The 19,988-nt window shown below is 38.7% G+C and overlaps 1 protein-coding gene across 4 annotated transcripts in view; it reads right to left on the bottom strand.

The window, feature by feature from the left end:
• The window catches only part of jakmip1 (janus kinase and microtubule interacting protein 1), a 28,166-nt gene extending 8,454 nt beyond the window's left edge, over positions 1–19,712 (bottom strand). Inside the window, exons 1-10 of one of the 4 annotated variants that reach the window (XM_030144809.1) lie at positions 19,602–19,712; positions 10,587–10,902; positions 9,075–9,407; positions 7,999–8,160; positions 6,722–6,934; positions 4,514–4,669; positions 4,157–4,303; positions 3,732–3,902; positions 1,413–1,472; positions 102–230 (exon numbers count right to left, since the gene is read on the bottom strand). In XM_030144809.1, the coding sequence (XP_030000669.1) occupies positions 102–230; positions 1,413–1,472; positions 3,732–3,902; positions 4,157–4,303; positions 4,514–4,669; positions 6,722–6,934; positions 7,999–8,160; positions 9,075–9,407; positions 10,587–10,742 (1,527 nt within the window). In that variant the 5' untranslated portion in view covers positions 10,743–10,902; positions 19,602–19,712. Of the gene's footprint in view, positions 1–101; positions 231–1,412; positions 1,473–3,731; positions 3,903–4,156; positions 4,304–4,513; positions 4,670–6,721; positions 6,935–7,998; positions 8,161–9,074; positions 9,408–10,586; positions 10,903–18,691; positions 19,168–19,601 lie in introns of those variants that run through there. The other 3 variants (XM_030144808.1, XM_030144811.1, XM_030144810.1) reach the window with 3 other exon arrangements.
• Positions 19,713–19,988: the final 276 nt, after the last annotated feature.

The following is a 19,988-nucleotide window of genomic DNA, read 5'->3' as shown; positions in this document are numbered from 1 at the left end:
TAGCTGTGGTCTGCCTGGTTTATATCCTCGATTTCCCCAATGCATCTGTCATTTTAAAAACAAGTCATATTTATTCATTAGAGTATTTTTCTTTTTCTTACCTCCTCTAAATCTTCCTCTGGAGTGGCAGGTGTGCGGTCAGTCAGGTCAGTGTTATAGGAGGTAAGGGAGGAGGTCTCAGAGTCTATCGATTCCTCATCAAATCCAAAATATGTCTCCACAACATGCCTCTGCAAGGAGAACGTAAAAGGACATTGATTATTCAGATATATTCAAAACCTTTTCATAAATAGTGTTTTCCAGTTTATGGGGGCTATTTGTCAAGAGAAAAGTCATCATTAATCCAAATTATATAGTACACAGATTAAAGATTTTTTTGGGTAAATTTAGTTTTTTGACATATTGACATATCTGCATATATACATAATCTTCAGATGTTCAGTCTGAACTGTTCAGCCTGATCGTACAGGTTCACATCCTTCATGCATTTCTGTTCCCTTCTATGTCATTCACTTCTCAAACTCCACATAGTCCTTACCATCATGTTTATAAGTCATTTCCTGGCAACCAGAGAAATAGAGGCAGACTAAGGCACACAGGCAGATGAAGGCGGAGAAGTAGAGGATGAGAAGAAAGTACTCTGTCATATTGAAACTAGACCAAAAACTTTCCCAAAACCATGTCTTGGACAGTCTCAGGCGATCTATACAGAGCAGTGGAATCCTTCAGTACTGTCCAAGAAAGTGTTTTCTGCAACACGCCCACATAAAGCAGCTGATGTTTCCTCTTTAAAATCCCAAAACACAGACAGATTCTCAAGTCCAAGTCCAAGAGCTACGCTGCCAAGTCCAGACCTGCAACCACCTCGCCAAGGTGACAAACTGGTTCCAGAAGGAGATGTGGGAGAGTGGGAGAAAATACGTATTACACGACTTAAAACTCCACCTCCCCTTAGCAACATCATGTATGGCCCTCAGTGTATTAGACCAAACACACAACACGCCAATTATTTTTTCCTCTTATGTAGTCACCTGACCTAATTACACAAATTCGTCTTTTCCCTCCTTCATTCACACATCAGAGACAACAGAGAAGAACGGAAATACAGCAGAGAACCTCTGTATTTTTGTCACCTGAGGGATAAATATATTGTTGGCCCAGCATTAACAGTTAATACTCAAATAAAATAACAAAGGACAAAACAAATCATTAACAGACACAGTGGGAATAACTGAAGCAGGAGATGCATGTGTGCAGTTTGGTGCTCCTCATTGTCATTATTATCTCCTGAGACCAATTAAACACAAACACACTCTACTTGAGATCAAGCGACCACAGGTGGAGTAGTTGTAAGTAAGCTACAACACTACGAGCATATTGAGAGAATGTTTAAAAACATATTGCACACTTACTTTAGACAGTTTTAGAGGTTTCCTCCTGTTCTTTTTGCTCATCACCAATCGGTCACGTTCCTAAAAGTAGACAACAGCAGATCACAAAAGTTACTACAAGAAAGAACAACCTTCAGGTCCAGAACTCCAGCAGCACTCATACAGAGGAACTATATTTCACTTGAAATATAGACAATAGACCTTAAATAAAAGGAGTGATATTTTGCTTTTTAAAAAAAAAAAAAATGGAATTATGCATTTTAAAACATTTCCCTGTGGTCTATATAAAGTGTAAATGCTATGCCTGGGTCTGAATACTTCATTAATTAAACTCCACAGGTCCACCTTCAACCCTATTTCTGAGTAATGACACTGGCCCTGACCCTTTAAATGCACATGAGCAACTTCACACCCACCCCCTCCAGGTTGTTGACTGCTCTGTCCCATTCAGCCAATTGTATTCATAACCAACAACTGAACATTTTAGGTAATCTGCTTGAAGTTTGGACATATTTTCAGTATGGACTACAACCGCTGCTGCTGATAAACAGTTATGTCGTACTCGGAGAAATGCTCATCAGAAGTCTTGACCTTATATGTGCAACTGTCCTGACGTAACTAGTTATAAAACATAACAAATTAAGAAGGAATTGAAACGGGATATCGGAATCCACTCAATTTTTGCCAAAATGAATATAAAGATAGCTTTGCAGCACCTGGATTGTTCAAATTCAAACGTTTTGAACTATTAGGGTCCTCAAATACACAAATAAATTTACCAAAGACTAATAAAAGTGGGTTTAGCAAAATATGACCCCTTTAATATAAAGTTCTTCTATATGATAAATGGTGCTGGAGATCTTGACCTGTAGCAAGTTTTTCCTCTTTCTCCATGCATTTTGGAAGTCTACTTATGAAAGAACCGCCTATACTCAAATTACATTAGTGTATTATAAGTATTTCAGAATAAAATACAACAACACAGCATTTTTCTCATGTACAAGTCCAAATTAGATCATGACTAAGGATGGGTGATAAAATCTGGGATCAAACAGGCCCCGGGACTAAATTATTAAAGACCAAAGTATCAATAAGCTACAACATTACTGGAAAAATAAAGAAAATAGATGTCATAATTATTATTCATTACATAAACATAGTCTTCACCATCCTTATTTCTGAAGACTTTCATTTATGATGTAATTTTGCTGTTTTCAATTCATAAGAGAGAGATGTGTGTGGAGTGTGTATATTAGAGGCATGGACAGCTCTCGGTCACACATAATACTGTACAAACACACACACAGACCCTGCTCATTATGACAGTGGCTGGAAAAACTAAACAGTAAAGAGTTCACTTCATTTGCTGACACAAGTACAAGTCAGGTACATGAGCAATCTGTCTATACATGCATAAAAATCCATGAAAATCTACAACACACAGGCAGAGATATGTACAGATTTAACCACTTAGCTCATTGTTTCTCTGTCCTTGTGACATGTGTGTCATGTTTGTTAAGTCTGGAACCCACAAACAGTTGACTTAAGACTTAAAAATGACTTAAAAATTAACCAGATTGTTTCACTGCGGCTGAAATATTCACAATTCTATTCCTTAGCATATAATATAATCTAAGCAGTTATCTAATATACATCTATAAATCAAGTATTTTATATATAAATATAAATCAAGTATTTTAAAAGTTTCACACTTCTTTGGCAAATAAATCACATCTGTGCAAAGACTCAACCACACTAATCCACACCCATAACCCTAAACTACAGTAATATACCTTGACCTCCTTTCACTTCTGGAATTTCCCCTTGTGGGACTAATAAAGGCATATCTTATCTTATCTTAAGAAAACTGTAAAAAAGAAAAAAAAAAAAAAAAAACAGATTGATGAGAAATATGAGAGTGAGTAGTAGTATTATTGCTAAAATTTGAACGACATCCATCCCTAATCATCATGACAAAGCAAAAAAAAAGAAAAAAGTTGATCATTTAGAGGGATTAGGGATTTATGTGAATCCATTTAAACACAAGAACAAAGCATGTAGGCTGACGCTCTACATAACAAGGGAATTCGCAAACTATGATTAACTGCTTAGACTATGTCACCATTTTTGATGGCAAGTTAAAAAAAACATTACGTGGGAATTGATCAAAATTATGTTTAGGTATTTTAAAATACAAAATTGTTGTAAAAAGTTGTAGACGTCTACTGTACTATCTCTATATTCTTGATAAAAGCCAAAGGACAAGACCACTGAGAGGGCTACAATTTAAGATATAGCTTAAACTATAATTTTATCAGTTTGTATAAAATCTTGCTTAACCTGTATGAGCTCATCGATGATGCCTCGCTGCTCAGCAATCTGCAGTTTGAGGAACTCCACTTCCTGTTCTTCGTGGGCGTGGCTCAGGTCTGTCAGGGAGCTCGGTCGCTTTAGCTGGGGCTGATGGGACTGCTGTTGTGAAGGGGGCCGAGAGGAGGAGGCCTTCTCTTTCTGGAGAGGAGAGACAGCCACAGAAGCTAAATTATGACTGAACTACCAATCATTACATGCGCTTCCTTAAACGGCCACTAGAGGTCCTGTTTTCCTTTGAGGAGATGTTTAGTGACTTTGAAAGTGCTATGACAAAGCCTATTTGCTTCTGCTGATGAAAACTAATGCATCTACTATTTTGTACCAGCATTTTAACTTAAAACTAGTGAAATGGAAACAAAGGGTAGCAGCAGAACACAGTGAAGGCCTCTCACCATCTCAGCGTTCTCACGGCTCAGGTTCTTGAGTTTCTCCTCCATGCGCTGCAGTGTTTGCAGGAGGTCATCATTTTTCTTAGACAGGCGCTTATTCTTCTCAAACATGGGCTTCATTTGACTCTCTGCCTCTCGCACTCTCTTCAGCTGAACAAAAGAAGGAAACAAGGGGGGGTGGACACAATTATATTTCATAATGACAGAGAACGGTCAGTTGGAAAATGTGGGAAACAAATAAAAGACAATGTCAAAGTAGTACAATGTCTGATGCATCTGTGAGTCAAGTATAAGTTTACACAGATGTAATCCAGTATATCTATGACTGGAACTGCATGTGTATGTATGCGTGTTCCTCACTAGTTCATTCCTCTCGTCGGCCAGCAGTGCATTTCTGTCCTCTAGTTTCCTGATAACGGCGTGGAGCTCTGCTATCTTCAGCTGGAACCTCCTCATGTCACGCTCGTCCACCTCCTGTGGAGCCGGGGGGAGAGGAGAGGAGGAGGAAGATACAAACTGAAAAAGGGACGCACATGCAGGCAGGCAGGCAGGTAGTGGAGATGGAAAGAGGAGGTCATGGAATGAAAGTTGTTGACATAGTGAAGTATCAACAGTATTCACATGCACCTCATGAATGTATATGAGTAAGATCTGCATATGAGTCACATATGCAGGTCTGACTTAACCCTTAGGAGTCCGCATAACAAAATGTGAAGAACATTCTCAGCTATCAGTAGAAAAAAGACTCATCTGTACTGGAACACTCCAATGAAAATGTTGGAGCTTCAGCTTGAAGCTGAAGAATTATAACTTTGATTTTGGAAAAAAAGTGAAATTATTTGTGAAAACCCACCTTCATTATGTGTAAATGGAAATTTGTAAATTACAGATGGATTTAGCTATTTGTTTAGTTCACAACAGTAGTGTAACATGAAAAACAGCCAAATAAATAGATAAACAATGAATAACATTAAAATTTTATTTTTTTTACTTCACTGTACAAGAAATGTTAAACTGACACAAAATGACAATGAATAATGAATAAGACAGTTCCAACCAATGGAGATTCAGAAAGGGGCGGGCATGCTGCCTTCAGGAACCTACCACAGTCTCTTTAACCCTCCGGTATCCCATCCAGCAAGGCCCTTACTAAGCACCAAGTGTACCTTTTTCGCACACTTGTGGTATAATGTCAAAAAATTTTCATACAGTTTGTTTTTAATTCTTTTACACTTTTTTCTATTTCATCAACTTGAGCCGTGAATAAAAATACCAAACACTCAATAACTGTCACATTTTTTAACCCTTTAAATGCTGTGTTTATAATGTAAACAAACCATTTTTTTGGATGCAAAACTTTTTTTTTTTTTTTTTTTAATATACTACATAAAAAGTGGATCACATATTATTTGATTTTTGCAGCCTGGCATATGTCAATGATTAACTCCAACATCAGTTAATTTGCATTATTATTTTTGGTGCTGGGTCAAATGTTCAAAAATACTAGCATCTGTCACCAAGTGTGTGTAAAATACACACCTACAGGGGTTGGACAAAATAATGGAAACACCTTCACCTCAAGATGATAATGCCCCAATCCATACAGCTAGAATTGTTAAAGAATGGCATGAGGAACATTCTAATGAAGTTGAGCATCTCGTATGGCCGGCACAGTCCCCAGACCTCAACATTATTGAGCATTTATGGTCAGTTTTAGAGATTCAAGTAAGACGTCGATTTCCACCGCCATCGTCTCTAAAAGAGTTGGAGGGTATTCTAACTGAAGAATGGCTTAAAATTCCTTTGGAAACAATTCACAAGTTGTATGAATCAATACCTTGGAGAATTGAGGCTGTAATTGCCGCAAAAGGCGGACCTACACCATATCAAATTATATTTTGTTGATTTTTTTAAGGTGTTTCCATTATTTTGTCCAACCCCTGTATAAATCAAACTATTAAATATTATATATTGATTTATTTTTCTGCTTTAATTTGATTTTATTTTTGTAAATTAAGGTCAGCCCTAATCATACATATCAAATGGAAGAAATAGTGCGTTTTAGGCACACTTGGGAGACAGATGGTAGTCTCGTAATTTTGTTTTGTTTACAATGTGCAAATTTTAGTTGGTGGCCAGAATTTTAAAGATCATGCAAAAATGAACTACATTTGAATCCTAACCTTATTTAAAATGTGAAAAATAATATGAAGTTTTTTTTTTAAATGAAGTGCAAAGTGTGCCTAAAAGGCACACCCAGATACCGGAAGGTTAAATCTTGAAACTCACCACAGGTAAAACAGATGTCTTTTACACAAAACAACAATGTGAATTGATGTATAAATTTTTTCTTTGATGGAAATATTAATAGAAGTGTCCAGTGCTCACACGGGTTAATGAACACACACAAGTGGAAGTAAGTGCGTACTACACTTGCATGATGTCATAATGATTTCAGCTATAGGATGCCTCTGTTGATATCGATGATGAGGTTGTGTGCATGTGCTTGTGAAAGCCTTAAAACTGTGTCCACGTATCGGTTCAGTTTTGGTCTTTTTGCGTATATACCTGGTTGTTGAGTAGGTCTGAGTTGTCCCCCAGCCCAGGCACCACCTCTCTTTTGGGGCTGCCGTGGTTGTGTCTCTCGGCCTCTCGTACCTGGCCCAGCTGCTCATCCAGAGCTTCCTTCTGGAGCTGCAGTTTCTGGGCGTACCCAGCCTGCGCCCCCAACTCCCTCTCCAGAGCACAAACCACCCGGTCCTTCGACTTCAACTCGTCCATCTACAGCAGGAAAGAAAGAGCAAAGGTGGAGGAGATAGGAGGAGGAGCATTAAATAGTTACTTCAACTATGCGCTTCTTTTAGATCAGAAATCACAGACTGTATATGTGAAATTCAATAAAACAATGTTTATTCATATGTGCATCTATTGTATTTGTCAAATACAATATTCTTTTGTGGTACTTCTGTGTAAAAACAAAGCAAAGTAAAGTAAGTGTAATAACATTCAATTCCACACCTTTAGTCCCACATTTACATTCTAAAAACCTACATGCTGTTATGGTCATGTGCCGAATGTGTTACATTGACAATTAAATGATGAGCTCCAGATCAAATTAATTCCTGAAGCTTTGTTTTTGCTATTGTTGTGTTCACAGAAGTTCCTGCTTCTACTTCCCTTCACATTTTGTTCTTTAAGCCCTGGTATTTCCTGCATTGCCTGCTCCCATTCAATCAGCAAAGTATGACTCATGTACATTACAGTGACCAAATATTAGCCATCATATGAAGAATTCCCTCTCTCAGACATTCCCTTGATAAAACTTAATACTGTATCTGTATTTTACTAGATCTATTAAGGTTAATGAGTGACAGTAGTGAATACACACATACTTGTTTTAAAGATAAGCACAGGTTAAAATAAAACCAGGGTAAGACAGACAGAACAGCAATTAGCCTCACATTGGCAAACAACAGCAACAAGATACAGTAAACTCTGAGCTCTGAACTTCAGAAGCAGAAAAAACAGGTGTGAGGAACTCTCAGATATGATTGGACCAGATGAGCAATGTCAAACAATAGCTACTTGTTCCTCATGCTTATCCATTACTGTGGAATAATATCATTCTGGCTTGTGATTTCTTAATTGTGCTTCCATGTTTTGTGATTCTGTGAAATTTGTGTTGCAATAAAGATGGTTGTTCCCAGTTAAAATCCTGATGAAGCTGAAATAAGCTTTTTAAATCACTTCCAATACTGTAAAACTCAGTCAGGGGCCATTTTAGTTTGACATAAGGGACACGCAGTGTATGTAATGTACGTCTTCCCAGTTGTATGTGGTCTCACCAGTCGTCGGATGTCCTTCTCACAGTCCCGTTTGATGCGATGCACCTCATCTTGGTGCTGTTGATATGCTGTGCGGAGATCAGCGGCTTTGGCTTTATCTGCTTGCAAAGCGTTAGCCAGGGCCTCCTCAGCCTGTTTCCTTGCATTTTTCTGCTCCTGGATCTAAAAAAAGAAAAAAAAAAAACAAAAACGAAACAAAACATGATACTCATACACACAAAAACAACAAAAAAATGACAAAGAGATTGATCTTCATGCTTTCATAAACACTTGTCCTGTCCCATTAAACTGTGTTAATGATAAATGCCCTGTTTGTCTATAAAGGCTTCAGTGAAACAATAACTTGGCAACAGGCTTTTCCACACTGCTTCCTGTTTTTCAACAGCACATGCACAAAGGTTTATACAGTTCCACATGAGCATTCAACAAAGACACACACATATTTACACACAGCCTCACACACAATAAAACTGCCAACGTTCCAAAAACATTCTTGTCTTACTGTAAAAATATGATATACCATTAAAAACTTTCACTGACCTATGCCCATTACATAATTCTGTGATCTTACATCATGTTTTATTTACACATACAGATTTGTATACTATATTATACATACCCATTAATTCTTAGTACGCTCTGACATGAGGTATAATTTATTGCCACAAAGCAGAGATACTTTGCAGTTTGATAATCATTTAACTGGTTTAAGTCATTCTTTTAATTCTTGCTTCAGTTACGATTATCATTATTTTGTTTCTTGGCTCCTCTAAGACATTGCACTGAACATCTTTGGTTTGTCAAACAAATATATCATTTGATGGAGTCATTGTGGGCTTTGGCACTGACAACAACATATTTCACCATTTCACCATTTTCTGGCATTTTATAGACCAAGGAACTACAGTGTTGAGAAAATAATTACAAATGAATCGACATAGAAGACGTTCATGACTTGTGGCTTCGTACACGCTCTCATATCTGTATGGAGTGTCACCACAGTGACAGTGATGAAAACATCACCACAGATCTTTGGAGAAACCTCACTTGCTGTATAATTATTCTCTGCCACCTACCTCCTGCTGTAGTTTTAGCCTCTCCCCATCAAAAGCCCTTCTGGCCTCCTCCCGGGCCTCTCCAAGAAGAGCATTTTTCAGTTTGTCAGCTGCTCCATCCCTCAGTGCGTTCACCAGGCCCTGGAGTCTCTGCACCTCAACATCCCGGATCTTGATTGCTCGAGCCAGCTCGACTTCATGCTGCCGCGCCAGGGCCTCGCGGGCGGCCGCTATCTCACGCAGCTTTTCTTCATGGAGTTTGGCCCTCAGGTCTGTGAGAGCAACAGCGTGTTTGTGCTGCTCGAGTTCCCGGGCCTGGCGCTGCTCCTGAAGCCGCTCTCGGAGCTTACACACCTGGGAGAAGGACAACAGCAGGGAACGGCACTCCATTATCACCAGTTCACACATTCGTCCTGACTATAATCAGCCTGAGCTGTGATGACTAAATTTACAAGTCTGTGCTCTGGGACCAGGCAGTCTAAAACAAAATCAAACAGCCATGGACTGGTCTAATCCTCAACATGTAGCAGATGCTTCTCAGATGGAGATTAAATGGGCTCAAACAAATATTAAATCATAACTGGTTTGTGTTTGCATTCATCCTCCCATTTCACACTCAGTTTTTCTCCTTTTTATATGATTTTTAAATAGCCTCTTATTATTCATTCTCATTTTTGTATTTCTTTGATATTACTTGCTTAATTTTATTTCTATTTCACTGTCTTTCTTTCTTGTGCTAATGGACACTATTTCCCCATGAGTATGCATAAAGTTTATCAGTATGTATCTGCATCTGTATAATTTATAGGCTTGTTGATTTTATATAACTTATTATTTATTCCAATTACAAATATCATATTGTGCTTGTTTTATTATCGTCATTTCTGCAATGTCACTTTTACCACTTTTACATTCAAGACTTTACTACTTAATCTAATTGTGTCATATGATATATTTACATATTTACCTTATATTTCCTTTTTATTTGCTCACATGTGGTTACTTCATTTACTTCACAACCTTCTTTAATTTAGCTTAATGATAACTTATTCTTTTCTCGTGAATAAATTCAGTGTTAAAAATAAATCTATATATGTTTTAACCTGGAAAGCACTTAATGCTTAAGTTTGAAAAGTGCCACAGAAATCACCTCAACTGTCATCAATATTCTATAAACAAAATGCTGATAGCTTTACTCTTTCATATGTTGCAGATACTTTCATGCATGCAGAACACTGAAAAAAAAAAAAATCTGCACTGGGAAGTGACTGCTTCTGTGTTCTTTTTCTTCTCTATCCGTGTATAATCATGAAGAATTAAGAACAGAGAGAACTACACAAAGAAGATACAAGGAGTGGAAAACTGCCCTGACGACAGACAGACAATAAATCTGCTGATTGATGTGTCAATAAAGTGAGAATAAGAGGCTAGAAAAACTATAACAAATTGGGAAAGTGTGAAGATATATCTTTTTCCTCTGATTGATCTGATCTACCGGGGTTCACTGTCATCAGTTTTGCTCTTCCTCCTCACCTTGCCCCGCTCCTGCTGCAGCTCAATCTGGACGTCCATGAGCTTGCTCCGCAGCTCCTCATTGGTGGCCTGTGGCGAGTCAGCCATCACCTCAGATTTCTCCGGCTTCCTTCCCTTCTTAAGGGGTGGGGCCGCAGGGGGTGTGGTTGATGACATAGCACTCCACCCGCCCAAACAGGACGGACATAGAGGTGCTAGGTGTGGTGAAATGAAGGGGGGAGTCAGTCACTTCTCCTCCGCCCTGCAACGCTGCCCCGGCACGTCATCAGAACTTTCGCCGTCAAGTCTACATCATGCTGGATGTTGTTGAGAGGTTCTGTTATAGAGAAAGGAAAAGATGAGAAAACAGTGAGTCAGTGCAAAAACATTTGTTACACAAAACTGCTCTGCACTATACTCTGTGCACAAGGCGTATGACGCACAACAGCCCGAGGACAACAGACTATTTTTGCGACTAACATTTACTCTCTCCTCTGTCTCCCTTTTCCCTGTAACATATACACGTGGATCCAAAACCAGCCATTCATCATGGTCCCGTTCTGCTCCCTGGACTGCACTTAGAGGCTCTATAGTGCATGAAAACTGTCTGGCCACCATCACCATGGTCCCTAGCCTCCAACATCTATCTGGACATTTCTCTTTTCCTGCAGATTTATTCTTTACTCTGATGAGTTCTCTTTCTAAGCCTTTCATCTGCTTTGGACATGGATATATAAAGAAGAAAAGGCCACTGCATCATGTCACCCTGGCAGAAAATCTAATCACATGGCAGCAAACATTCCAACATTTCCCACATTATTTTCAATCAGACATCAGTGCTTCATTCATTTCATCTAATCAGTGCTGTAAACACTGGCCACTGATACTAGATTCTTAGGGTCAACAAAGATATTGATATTAGGAAATAAAATGTTTGTGATGGTGACATGCAGTGTGTAGGGTGAGCAATCTGAAGATATTTTATCAAGGTCAACATTAATTTGTCATATGATCTGCACTCATGCAGACCTAGTCACTGTATAAATGAATAGTCCAAACTTTCTTCCTTACTTGATTCTGGTACTTATGGAATGTTTAAAGTAGAGGTAGACCGATATATTGGCCGGCTGATATATCTTCCCTATATACTGATTTTTTTCAATATCAGCCATTGGCCTTAATTTTTTTTTTTTTTTTTTTTCGAAAGCCAATATTTTATCAGTAGTAAAAATGTTATAAGATATTTGATCAGGCACCTGTGTGGGCAACACTTGAAGTTCAATAAATGCTAAAATAGTACTACGTGTACGTGTACTAATAATTGCATTTATATTGCTGCATAAAAATCTTAATTTTCTGAGTGTTTCGATTCAATTTTACAGTCAGTGTGCTTAAAAAAACAAAAAAACCCCATAAAAACAAAACAGACTTAAATATCGGCCTCAAAAATCAGCATCGGCCTTACAAAAACCATATTGGTCAACCTCTAGTTTACAGCATTATTGTTACATAGCTCTTGTATGATCATGCATTCTAAATAATTATGAATAGACCACACAAACACAACATATAGAGGTGAATTTCCATCCAGTGTGCCCCACGAGACCTAACTTCAGAAAAAAAAAAAAAAAAAAGAACAATCAATGGTGAGAATGAAATAATTGTGCTATTAGCGACATATATGATGTTTGCCTATTTAAAATACAATTTTGTGAGTTAAAAAGTCACATTTGTTTTTCACATGACATTCATCATATATTTACCTTTTATTTGCTTTAAAAATAACAGTAATGTCTAGTTTTGTGGTCATTGACTCAGTAAACACATCTGTGGTCACAAATGATACACGTCACCAACAGTAAAATATTCATTACTGCAACTCATCTCATTGTTATAGACTCTGGTTGAAAAGTGTTAAGAGGCAAAAATCACAAGTCTGGTCATGCTGACGCTGCAGAGACATCTTCAGTCACAATGATGTCCAACGATTGTGACTTTTAGGCATTCGGTCCTTCTATTGACATGGTTTCCAGGTCTGATACTTCAACAGTTTTACAAACAACTGCAACTTTCTCGACTTGTACTGACAAACATCACAAACCTAAAAGATGGTATAATTCATCATTCTTTGTCCCACTACATAAAGTTACATAACTTGAATTGGGACCATAATGATTTTTTGTATATTACATTCTTTGTGTAAAAAAAAAAAAAAAAATCAGAAAACCTACAACTTTACAACAACTATTACTTTATCTGTAACAAGTTCATATTGTTCAGGCAAGTGCACCATCTAAATGGAACCAAAAATGAAGATAATGATTTTATTTCATTATTAATGTATTTCCCTTTAAGATATTTTGTGGAGTGTGCACACCATGGCATGGAGATTTTTAACCTTTCTTGATTTTGTAGTAAATGTGTTACTACAAACAAACAGATTCGCTGAACTGAAAAAGGACTCTAATCTGTTCCTAGAATGAATAGTAACCCAATAACCTTCCAGTCTTTCTGCTGATGATTAAATAAATAATGCAACAAGAAGGGAGGTGGAGCATTAAGACTGCAGGCGCCTCCATCTTTTCCTACACACACATCACCAAACATTCATACAACATACACAGATGGCAGCAATAGTTACCAAGGCAACTCCTGCTCTCTCAAAACTCTATTTCTCTCAGAGCAAAGAATGATGGGAAGGTGGAGTTTCACAGTGCAATCACACACAGTCGTATATGCATAAAGGCTGCACATTTGTAAAACATACACACACACAGGATTTTGTTATCTGCCTCCATCTCTGTGTTGAGGTTGACTGAGAGACAGAAATGTGGTGAGGCTGGAGGGCAGGAAAGCACTCTTCCATATGAACTGATACACAGGGTACACAGTGAAATCTTGAAACCGGTGTGGGGATCTGAGATGAAAGGAAATAGAGGAAGATTAAGCCTGTAGGAGACATGTCAAAGAGGGGGGGAATGCAGACCTCTACCAGTGAAATTAACCTGTAACCATCCCCCCTTCTCCTTTTACATTCTCTCACTCTACTTCCTCCACGAGCTGGCACGGTGGTGTTGCAGAGCAGAGGCAACCAGTGATGTCACCCTCATTCACACAGACAGATAGGAACGGGCAAAGAGAGATCCTTCATGCATAGAAAACAATGACACAAGCTCTTATTCTCTATGTCTTTATACAGAACAAACAGAGACAGATACAGCTGACATCTATTCACAGCAGCACCAAAAGTCTTATACAAAGTAGTAACAGCCCATGCATTTATCTAAAGTATATTGAATAGACTTCACACGTGCAATGAAAGCAGCACACATATTTAACAAGAAAATATGTGTTAGAAACAGTTTCCCATTTTTGGTATGTTAATGTAAAGCCTGTCACAATTATAAGATAATCAACATATCACAGTTATTGGAGACAACTGTGATTATTCTGCATAACTGTACATTTGCTCCATTCATCTGTATAAAAACAGTTGTTATGACTTCAGTGGAGAACTATCATCATGGTGGTGTATTCTGACTTCTACTTTGGTCTAGTATTTCAGTATCTTGCTTGGAAATTCAAGTTCAGTCATATCTGCCATATTCAATAACACCGAAAAAAATGCAAAAAATGTAATCTTTAATATATTAAAATTCTATCCCTCATAAATGTCTCTTCATTTTAACAAGGTGTATGTGGGCAATTTAACTACAGTCACCCATAAAGATGGAATAAAATAGCATTACCTGTTCTTATGAAATGATTGTGACAATGGGATTTATTCTTGATAGACAAAGTGGAACTGGGACTCCAGTCCCACTTTAATTACAATATAATATAGTCATCACTGGACCTGGTCAAAGGTGAATATTCATTTGTATAAATAGGAATAAAAAGAGGAATGTGTCTAAAAACAAAATTATTCCAATTTTATGAGCAATAGTCTATTATTATACTTATACTACAGTGGATGCCAAAACTTAAACAAAAAAAATAGCACCATTAATCACAATTATCATTATGATAATACATTTTCAAAGATTTTTTGACAAATGGTTATAAGGGAGGGAGGTGTGGATGCTCAACATATGGTGTCCAACATGGACACCTTAAATCTTAATGTAAGTAATGGAAATAAAGGTTAATGAATTTCCACTTAAGGAATTAATAATCTTCAACTTAATAAAACGGAATTCCTTACAGGGAAGAAAAACATGCACATATCCCTATCTGACCTCTTTAAATATTGGGCATCACAAATTTCTCATCATGCAAGTTTTCCTGAGTCACACATGTTTACAGGACCCACACACAGAGAATATATCTAATGAACCACAAACAGTTCAGACCAAAACCTGTGGAGCCATGTGTGCACAAGCTGGCAACCGCCACCTCCACAGTTTATACTTCATGGAAAACCAGGAATGTTATTTGGGAAACTGGAGCATTTTATAGGGGCACCAAGACGTTAACAAGGACGTCTAATGTTCATAGATGCAAACAAAGGCCAGCACAGGTCATAGACCTTAAATTACCTAATTCAGTCACAAATATGAAGCGTACACCTGGGTAATATTATGCTACAAACTTTAAAAGAAATATGACTGCCAAGATCAAGAGATCTTCAATATTTTTGTATCATGCAGATACAGATAGAGCTTATAAAATAACATCTTGATGAATAAAATAATCATCATGCCTCACCAAATTAACCACAGCCGTAGTTTCACAGAGGTATGTGGTATTCAGGTACTGAACAGGTTAAAACAGTAACTGACTAGTGACTGTACAGAGGAAAGAAGTTTCACAACTAAGCTAACAGCTGCTTAGGAGATATACTCCGGCTCAAGGGTCTCAGCTGAAAATCTGCAATGAAAAACATACCTCGAGTAGAAATACTGTATAAGACAAGCTGATGTAATAAATCATACCATTATCAGCATTCTGACTTATACTTAGTTACTACTTATGATGTTGAAACCTTGACGCTTGCAAAACAATCTGCTCTAATAGTTGAACAAAGATAGAAGGTAGTTTCATAACTGCTGCAGGAAATTCCTCTGTACTTCATAATGTAGCTATTTTCAGTTATAGCAGCCCAGCGGTGGGGCACCTGGGTTCAAATTAAGTTTACAATAATATTAACAATCAATGTATTAGAAGTGGTTTTATCTTTTTTTCATATATATTTTAAGAAAAAAACTGGATGACTGCAGTCTTGAGACACATCAATCAATATATTGTAAAAACAGGTGAAAATATGTCCTCCTCTGCAGTCTGTTAAACTAATCAGCAAGAAGGGATCACTGACCATGGCAAAAACATTATCCTCCTACCTGTTGGCAATACAATACTACTCTTTATCCTCATTAAATTGGCTATAGCAGTTAATCTGGCCAATACAAAAACTGGAATCACAAAATGGAAACAAACTGATTTTGTACAACTTATCATCCCATGTTTCTTTGGGGATACAAAGTTTCTCTCCACTCACTTCAGTTAACAAAAGCACAAATATAGTCCCGGCTAATCATCCAAAACAATTCAAGAAAGAATGGGGTAATAAATATGTCCTCAGTGTGTTGCATCTCTGCAGAGCCTTTAAAGATAACTTTTTAATAAGGTAGTAAGACTGTGCTACATAACAGCTGAATGACTATCACCAAGAGGATAAAACAATTCACTTAGTCTGGCAGTGCAATTAAAAAATGAGCTGTATTTCATCGGATTGAAAAAAATATGATTATTTTTGTGAGAAACAGTTGGTTGACAGACGTCTTAACAATGGTAACAAGCTTATTACAGACTTTGAGTGGACCTTTTTAGTGACAGACCACACACACTCACGTGGCGTCAAACATTAACTAGACTTCTGGGAGAGCTGCTGCTGGCTCCAATAAACACATAAAAGAGCTGCACATGGGTGCTCAAATAAAGATTCCCTCATGCCTCTGTTTGGTTAACAATCAACAGCGAGGGTGTGGAAGGACTGACGGACTGAGACACAATCCTGTTTCTGCACAATTCAGTGTTGGCTTAAATGTGGAATCATAAACACACCTTCCCATTGTGGCAGTGTCAGAGCATCTGTGATGCAAAGCTGCATGCTGTCAGAACAGGTCTGGTCACAGTCCAGACATCTCCACACAGTCCATACGCACACACTCTGCAGGCTAGTGACACTCTGAACACACTGTAAAGATCCCATTGAGAGACTGAGAAATGCAGCCAAATGCTCCACTAGAGAAGCATATGACCTAAAAAATAATACGATAGCAGAACGACAACAAGTAAATGACCCCAATGACTAGTCAACCCAAACAAATCAACAAAACCCTGCCTCTCATAGCTCTGTTTCACTCAGATTCACACACACCTACTGAGTTACTAAACCTACAATCCAATGAAAACACTAATGTGACACTCAGTTTTCACTATTTAGGATGTTGCATTCATGTACACCCTATGTGCTTGTGTTCGGACATAAATAAATAAACATAAAAACAGTACAGATACTTCCTCATCATGTTCCTCACATATTGGCATTTTTATTTCTTGTTAATGTATGTATTTCAACTTGTTTTACCACATTACAGCTATATTTCAGCACATTATAGTTATTTTTCAGATTTTTCACAGATCTTTTTATACTTCTAATTTATAGTGTACAGTGTATAGTGTTTGCTCTTATGTTATATTTCTCTTTACTCGTGTTTGCTGTGATATTATATTATTGATTGTTATATGTGTCATGCTGTTGCTACACTGTAATTTCCCAGTTTGGGATAAAGTACATCTATCTATCTATCTATCTATCTATCTATCTATCTATCTATCTATCTATCTATCTATCTATCTATCTATCTATCTATCTATCTATCTATTATGAGAATAATAATGGGGTCTTTTTTATGCCTGATGCAGAGCACATGTGAGTACAGTCCACAGGGATTACACTGGTAGCCGAGGATCAATCCAAGTTTTAAAGTGGGAAATATGGGATTATGAATGAAAAAAATAAGTGGGATAAATTAAGTAGAGTCAGAAGAAGGTAGACAGAAGATGCAAAATGAGATGGATGCACTGCTAAAAACGCACTACATGGATTAGGCAGGTTGAGATCAGAGTAAAATACACATTATATTGACCCACTCTTCTTCTGTCACCAAACTAACTACAGAAGAGCTATCCTGTTCTTGGGATTAGTTTCTACTTACACATAATGAACACCAGGGCATGCATAATCATTTTAGTAGCAGCCTAACCTAAGAGGGCTGAATAGGCAGAAGTGAGTGTGCAACACATGTTGGCTGTCTGCTGGGACACATTTACTAGACTCCAGAGCAGTTCTGACAGACAGGACCCCTGTTGGTGAACACATCAGATGGACAGTAAAGGAGCGGTTTGGTGTGGTCTCCAGTCCTATAATAAGGTGTCAAATGGGGGATAAACAGGCAGGGGAGCTGCTGGAGGGAATATTATTACACTGCTGACTGGGTGGATGGATGGATGCCTGTCCGGTTTGCCAACCACACCCCACGGCGACATGCGTGGGGCTGCAGGAGCATCCTCCAGCACCAGAGGTCGGATGTCCTTGCACTGGAGCTCCACTACATCATATGTTGATGCTTCTCTGCAACCACCGAGGCGCATTTCAATGTACATGCAATACAGTTATGGTGCGTTTAGTGTACACCACGTCCCCACAGCGGCCTCCCTTTAAGACCGGGAAAAGCCTCGAATAATGTAAGGTTATCAAGTGGGTAAACAGCACTGAATTTCAATCACTCGTGTCGTGTTTCATCAGAATTCATACTTCCTCATGGGGCTGTCCGAGTCCACTATAGAGGCCAGAGATGTACCACAGGTTCAGCATGCACCTAAATGCACCTCATCTCTCACACCGGGTGGGATGAGAGTGGACCATAAGGCGGCCCAGACTCTCATCCGAAGCCAAATAATGATGTAGCTCTGCAAAACCCCACGGTCTGTGATGGCTCTGTGTCAATGCCTGCACCGTTAGCGGAGGAAACACGGATGTGCGGCTGCAGATAGACGACTGTCAGCAGAAAAACAACACTCTGCACAAGTTGTCAGGCATTAGAACACAGACAAAAACCTACCTTCAATAAAGATCCGGCGGTTACAAGTTGCCTGATGTTGAAACGTCGATGTGTTTCACATCCAGGAAGGGAGGCTGTTCTTGTGCGTGGGGTGGTTCTAACTCACCTCATGCACTTGGAGATGCAGAGCTCCGCAAACTGCACATCGCAAACTTTAGATTATTTTCAACAGCTGACGCAAAAACTGAAGTGGTATTTTCAGGAGTTATTGGCTATACCATCAACTATCAGAGATATGGCTCCTTCCTCCTCCTTCCTCCTTCTCAGCCGCACGTTGACATTTCCATCCACGCCCACACACACACACTTCCACAGTACGTCATCCCTCCCTATACACTGAATCCACGAGCACAGAAATATATAAATAAATAAATAGGATGGGCTCGGTGGAAAGCAGCGCGACGTGAACGTGGGAAAATGCTGGGCGGGCGTCGCCGGTAGCGTGAAAGAACCGCGACACCTGACTGCGTGTACAAGAATGACACCGCGCGCGGAAAATGCGTGAACACGCCGGTGTTTGACCATGTAACGTCGTCAGGACGTACAGTCCAGCTCTGTTAGACCAAAAATATAACCAATAATCTGCAGATCATTATTATCACACTCATGCATTTTTAGGTTTTTTATTTTATTTTCTACAGTATTATGTCTAATTATAAAAATCATCCTTAACATGAGTTCAATGATAATCAGATTTTGTATTTTCTTCATCTTTACTCTAATCCAAATGCTTCAGAATGCCTATAGTTGTCTTGTCATCGTTGTAGCCTATATAGGACAGCATGACTTGTTAAATTATAAAACTGGGTGAAATAATGTGACAATGTGAAACTAGTGTGTGTGTGTGTGTGTGTGTGTGTGTGTGTGTGTGTGTGTGTGTGACCCAGATTCTGGTGGAGGCATTACTTACGCACAGCTGCCTGTCTCTGCCTCTCCTCACTGCGCCTGCCCGTCTGCCATTCACTGACTGCATTGTGTGGCTACACCATATGCAGCCAATTGCTGCAGGGCAACATGGGAAATACAGGAGAAGGAGAGCACAGAGCCAGGCATGAGTTTCATTTTTCACCAGCATCTCTCCTCCAGTGGCAGCTCTTTCTCACTTGGTATTTAAATGTATGGGACATCACTGAGTGAGATACAGCAGAACAGATGAGTAAAGCTGCTCCCCATTCATGTTCCTGCTGAGGCCAGCAAACCAGCTCCCAGATGAAGTGATAGGGTGAACAAACACCGAGGTTGCACATGATGAAAGGGACGGATGTGTGCGTGTCCTGTTTTGTGTCTCTGGGCCAAC

The sequence above is a fragment of the Sphaeramia orbicularis genome, chromosome 10 (assembly GCF_902148855.1).
Source record: "Sphaeramia orbicularis chromosome 10, fSphaOr1.1, whole genome shotgun sequence".
In the NCBI taxonomy this organism is placed as follows: domain Eukaryota; kingdom Metazoa; phylum Chordata; class Actinopteri; order Kurtiformes; family Apogonidae; genus Sphaeramia; species Sphaeramia orbicularis.
This window is presented reverse-complemented; position numbering and strand designations above follow the sequence as displayed.